At 50.7% G+C, this 6,000-nt stretch overlaps 1 protein-coding gene across 6 annotated transcripts in view; it reads right to left on the bottom strand.

The window, feature by feature from the left end:
* Positions 1-697: 697 nt before the first annotated feature.
* Positions 698-6,000, bottom strand: part of POU6F1 (POU class 6 homeobox 1) — a 28,963-nt gene continuing 23,660 nt past the window's right edge. For all 6 annotated transcript variants that reach the window (XM_055294805.2, XM_055294807.2, XM_055294804.2 and 3 more), the window contains 3 exons: positions 3,857-3,998; positions 3,131-3,299; positions 698-2,128 (listed from right to left, as the gene is read on the bottom strand). In XM_055294805.2, coding sequence (XP_055150780.1) covers positions 1,783-2,128; positions 3,131-3,299; positions 3,857-3,998 — 657 coding nt within the window. In that variant the 3' untranslated portion in view covers positions 698-1,782. The remainder of the gene's footprint in view (positions 2,129-3,130; positions 3,300-3,856; positions 3,999-6,000) is intronic.

Here is a 6,000-nt window from a genome sequence, read left to right as displayed (position 1 = left end):
GTCCAAATGCAGCAGGGCGTGTGTGTGTGTGTGCGTGCGTGCGCGTGCCTGTGCACACTGCACGTGCATGTGCTAATTCAGCACACAACTGTCCCCCTCTCACTGGCCAGGCTACCAAGAGGGTGGCCATGCTGGCATTGCAGGGCCTGGGAGGCACCAATAGTAAGTGGGAAAGGAAACAGCACACCAGAGAGCTAGGCTAGGAGGTGGCTCTGCACCAGTGACTGACGGAGGTGGTGATGTGTCCCTGCCTGACGGTCATTCCCTCAGGGTGGATCATGGGAGGTCCAGTGGAGGCAGCTGTTAGAGACCAGCCTCTGTAAGGATAAGAGTACTGAAGAGAGGGGTGGTTGACCCCCTTGACTTGGGGCCCTTTAGGGACGGTCTACACCGCAAGCCTGTGGTCATCTAGGCAAATCTCAATTCTCTCCTGACTTCCTGGAGTTACATACTGAGTTTTAGGGGCTTTCCAGCCACAGTGAGGCTGGAAACTCACTTAACAGCTTGGATGAGAGCTAACCCCCAAGGTACTATAGCTACCCTGTCTAGAGGCAAAACTCAATCTGATCTGGGGGTGTTCTTGGCTCAGAGGACACTGTGGGGATTGCTTACACATAGACATGGTCTGAGACTCAACAAAATGAGATTTCTCCTCCAGTATCCAAGGCTTAAAGTTACAAAGAAAATCAGAGTTAAGTTAACTTCCACAAGAGACCTTCCCGGGCTCCATCATTTATTTCAGGATGTTGACCTTTCCCCCAGGGCCTTGCTGTCTGGTTTATTGTTTAATTTGCTCCTTTTGAGAAGGCCCCAGTATTGGGTTGGGAATGGGTGTGGGGACAAGAGAAAGAAAGAGAAAGTCAGCGTTCCTTTCCTTATTTTTCTCCAGAGTTGCCCATTTGCTTGCACATCCAGTCTGCAAGTTCTCTTAACCCACGTTTTTTTGTGGGAGGGATGGCCATTGACAGAGATTAGATTAAAACATGAAAGAACAGCCTGATTTTCTAAATTCCCAACCTTCTGCTGACCCAGGACAACTCCAGGACAGGTAGAGTTCACTGTTGCTTCCTTCCAACATGGATTAAGAAAACGTTCTGTTTTAGTGCAATTTTCCCCGCAAAGGAACCAGGAAGAGGTGGGAGAGGAGATCCCATGTTCCAGCCCCAGGGGTTTGGGAATCTTCTGACCTTGAGGTCAAGGCAGACATTGAGTCTGACCTTCTGAGCAGCACATCACACTTTTTTGAATTGTATCTCCTGGGTCCTTTCGGTGCGCCTGCAGGAAAAGTGTGGGGGCGGAAGGGCAGTGTGAGGCTGTGGTTCCACTGGATGAGTTGTCATACCTGCCACACTAACACAGAGGAGCAAAGGAGAAGAGAAGGTGGAAAGAGAATGCTGTCAAAAGCAAGAGCTAATGGCCAGTGGTCCTTAGGAGCTGCTTCAGCCCTGACCCAAAGACAGGGAGTTTCTGGTTCCCCACCAGAATTCACCCTTCAGAAACCATGCTAGCAAGGTGCTTCTCTAAGTGACAACACAAATCTTCTTCTTCGGAGTGACCAGCCCAGAGCCTGGAGCTCTCATGTGGCCCCCTCTGGCCTCCCCATGATGTGAGATGTGTGGGAGAAAAGAGGGACATTGATGCACATGCACACGGTGGAGTCTGATGACCTGGGGTGAGCACAGCTGCACGTGGCAAAATGACAGGTGCTGTCATGGCAGTGGCTGCAGCCAGGTGCCACAGGAAATGGACAAAGTGCTAGAACACAGGGCCAGGGGCTAAGCCCTAAGGGATCTGAAAGACGTTCAGCTTGCTGGTGTTCTTGAGCGTCTGGCGCCGATTGCAGAACCAGACCCGCACGACCTCACGGTCATAGTTGAGCTCCTTAGCAATTTCAGTGATCTCCTGGCCTGTGGGCAGTGGGTTCTTCTCAAAATAGGCATTGAGAGCCTCTATGGCCTGGGGGGTGAAGGAGGTGCGGCGTTTGCGTTTCTTGGACGGCTCGCCTCCCACAAACTCCATCAGGTTCTGCTGGCCTTCCTGGTTGCGCAGTTCGGCTTCGTTTAGCCACTTTTCCAGCACCGGCTTTAGCTTCTGGGCACTCTTGGGTGTGATGTCCAGCTTTTCGAACCTGTGGGCAACCCATACCCAGGAAGAGGCAGTGAGAGCATGTCGGTCTCTTTGGCACACCCTGCACCTAGGTGCAGGCTCCATCCTCAAGGGGCCGCTCCTCTAGGGGCTGGTGAGACTGTACCCAGTGCTCCCGTCACCACCTCCACCAAGACCCCTCTAGTTTGGCCAAGCCCAGACTCCTCAGACCCTCTGATGCACCCGGTCCTAACAGGGAAACCATTCCCATGGCCTCGGCTCAGTCAGTAGTGGAATAACAATAGTGCAACTGCCTTACAAACAACCATTCTAGAACGTTCCCCTAAATGAATGAAGTCCTTTGAGGAGTCACCTTGGGAGGCCTCCAGTCACACTCCCATAGCAGCATCACTAACAAGTCAGGCTGCTCTTTCTGGCTCAGCTGGATGTGGTGACAGGATTCTCCACAGGATGCTGGAGGCCCTCTAAAGGTCACTCTAGCCTGATCTATGGAGCTGGCAGGCAGATGAAACCTTTTGGCCACCCCTGAGCCATGCGCTTATTCTTGTTTGAAACTCTATCCCTTCTGGCACCAAAACCAGTTTGTAGGCTGCTTACAGAAAACTCAGCTATGTTACTTTACAGTCATGCCTTGTTAGAAGGGAGATGGGAGCATGATGAGGTATGGTGGGTTTCAGTTAAGGGCCAACATAGAATGGAAGTTCCCACTTTGGTGACTAATTTTATAAGCTGTACTCCTTTCCTGCTAGAATTCCTCAGTGGATTAGGGTCTTGGGTTTCCCAAAGAAGACCCATATTAATGCCCAGGATTGGGGGATAAACTTCAGAGGACCTCAGAAGGACAGGGTCAGTCTTTGACTACCCCAGGTGTTCATATCTACCCTTAAGATGGTCTTCTTTATCTGGAAAAAGGCCGGAGCAAGGGCGCATATGGAAAAGGGGCCGGTGCCCAGGTCCCCATGAGTGCCTGGTGGTACCAGACAGCTGAGCAGGCCCTAATCCTGTCTAGGGCAGCCTTACTCACCGGCAGATGGCTGACTGGCTGTAGGCTGGACCTTCCGTTGCAGTCAGAGCCTGACCCACCTGCGTCTGTGTAAGGCCCAGGGAGAGCCGCCGGATCTTAAAGTTCTTGGCAAACTCCCGGATCTCTTCTAAGTTGATCCCATCCTCATCCAGACTTGGAGTATGTGGCTCTAGGCCAGAGGGAGGGAGCAGGGATGAGTGTGTAACATGGGAACCATCCCTGTTTATCTGGCTCATTGGTCTGAACTGATGCAGTAGTGACAGGTGAGGACACCTGGGAAAAGGCTCACGTACCTTCAAGACCCTTATCACCTTTGTCCCCAAGACAAGCAAGAGTTGAAGAAAAGGGGCCTAAACTAACAGGGGTAAGGAGCTATTTTCAAGTTCTTCCAGCTCTAACTGCTCACCCTCCCCCATTCTCCCTAGGCCTGGCCCCAAACACACTTGTTGGTCACCCACATTCCTCAAATACTGGGTGAGAGACCATAGCGGAGACAGCCCACGGCTCGGCCTCTCCAAAAAGCAGCCAGCCAGCCTGACAGCCTCCACCGTCATCGTGCCCAAACCCCACCTCAACAGGAATGGGAATAAAAAAGCCAGCCCCTCATATTGGGCCTCTGCCCTTCCCCTCTGGACCCCAGGATATCAAGGAAAGCATCTGAAGAGGTTGGGTGCCCAAATAAATGCCTCCCCATTTCTCCACACTACTCCTCCAGGAGCCACTTACTGGACACCAACTGGCTGACGGTGGGGGTCTCTGAGCAGGTAATTGGGATAGGAGCAGAGGCAGATGGCTTGGCTGCTGGAGCTGGGCTGGCAATGACCACAGCAGGCTGGGGCACGGTTGGTGTGGGCTGGATGGGCTGCACCTGTGAAAGGACAGACAACAAGCCTTTGCTGCCCTCTGCCAGGCTCAGGGAGTTAAAATCCCTGGGTGGACCAGAGGCAGGGCAAAAGCAGGCATGAAATCCTCACGCATGCAGGACATTCCCGCCTGGGCTCTATCATAAAACAAGACTAGGCAGGGCATGGTGGCTGATGCCTGTAATCCCAACACTTTGGGAAGCCAAGGCGGGAGGATCACTTGAGGTTGGGAGTTTGATATCAGCCTGGGCAATGTGGCAAAACCCTGTCTCTACTAAAAATACAAAAATTAGCTGGGTGTGGTGGTGGGTGCCTGTAATTCCAGCTACTCAGGAGACTGAAGCAGGAGAATTGCTTGAACCTGGGAGGCGGAGGTTGCAATGAGCCAAGATCGCGCCACTGCACTCCAGCCTGGGCGACTCCGTCTCAAAAAAAAAAAAAAGCAAGACTAGAAACACCTTATTAACACCCACCCAACAATAGTGACTGAATTATACTAAATAAGCACAGCAACCTGCCCTACCGACCTGGAGCTTCACACCCAACTGTGACACAGGCAGGTGAGAGGCTCAGAAAGGTTCAGTACACTTGGCCAAAGCCCCAACAAGTGCTCACCCTTGGGATAACTGCTTCCAAATCTCTGCCCTCAAAGAAGCAGCCTCAACCTGATTTTAGAGCCTCTCAGGCCCCAAGTGCGCATTGAACACGGAAACTGGTAGATGGCTTTTGGTATCTCTCTACCAAGAGAGACTGTACAGCCATTAAAAGGAAGAAGGTATATACCTCTTAACTACTCTGATGTCTGAGTCATAGCCCTAAGTGAAAAATGTAAGGTGAAAATCAGTTTTGACCGGGCGTAGTGGCTCACGCCTTAATCCCAGCATTTTGGGAAGCCAAAGTGGGCAGATCACCTGAAGTCAGGAGTTCAAGACCAGCCTGGCTAACATAGTGAAACCCCGTCTCCTACTAAAAATACAAAAATTAGCCAGGCATGGTGGCACACACCCATAATCCCAGCTACTGGGGAGGCTGAGGCAGGAGAATCGCTTGAACACGGGAGGCAGAGGTTGCAGTGAGCCGAGAGATCATGCTGCTGCACTCCAGCCTGGGCGACAGAGTGAGACTCCATCTCAAGAAATAAAAAATAATAAAAAAAAAAAGAAAATCAGTTTTTATGGAATAATGCCTTTAAGAAATACATATGAATTTCCAGAAAAACAAAATCTTGAGGCATATAAAGTGAGCTATCAAAAGAAGTTGTCTCTAGAGTTGGAATTAGAAGGGATTTTTACTTTTTACGTTACATAAAATATTAGAATTTTTGTAAAAAGCACATATCATATTTGTAATCAGAAGAAACTATAAATATATGAAAGTATTTGGTATGATTTAAAAACAAAGCTTTCTAGGAAGTACAGATTTCTCCAGGATGGTCCTGTTTCCTGGATTCTACCCCTGGTACGTCTCAAGTCCATTGCTTCTTCATCCCCAGGGCCTTTGACTTAGTTCACAGCTCCTTGACTCTCCCTAGAGCTGTTTAAACTGCCTCACCACAGTCCAGTTCCTGACACCATGTGAATAACGGGGATTTTTTTTTTTTTTTTTGAGATGGAGTCTCACTCTGTTGCCCAGGCTGGAGTGCAGTAGCACGATCTTGGCTCATCACAACCTCCGCCTCCCGGGTTCAAGCAATTCTCCTGCCTTGGCCTCCCAAGTAGCTGGGATTACAGGTGCCCGCCACCACGCCTGGCTAATTTTTGTATTTTTAGTAGAGACAAGGTTTCACCATGTTGGCCAGGCTGGTCTTGAACTCCTGGCCTCAGGTGATCCCCCCACCTCGGCCTACCAAAGTGCTGGGATTACAGGCCTGAGCCACTGTGCCCAGCCTATAACAGGGATTTTTAAAAAATGCATCTCTCAGCTGGGCACGGTGTCACATGCCTGTAATCCCGGCACTTTGGGAGGCTGAGATGGGCTGATCACTTGAGTTCAGGAGTTTGAGACCAG

Source organism: Symphalangus syndactylus, chromosome 10 (assembly GCF_028878055.3).
Source record: "Symphalangus syndactylus isolate Jambi chromosome 10, NHGRI_mSymSyn1-v2.1_pri, whole genome shotgun sequence".
NCBI classification, from domain to species: Eukaryota; Metazoa; Chordata; class Mammalia; order Primates; family Hylobatidae; genus Symphalangus; species Symphalangus syndactylus.
Note: the sequence above shows the minus strand (reverse complement) of the source record. Positions and strands in the feature narration are given on the sequence as shown.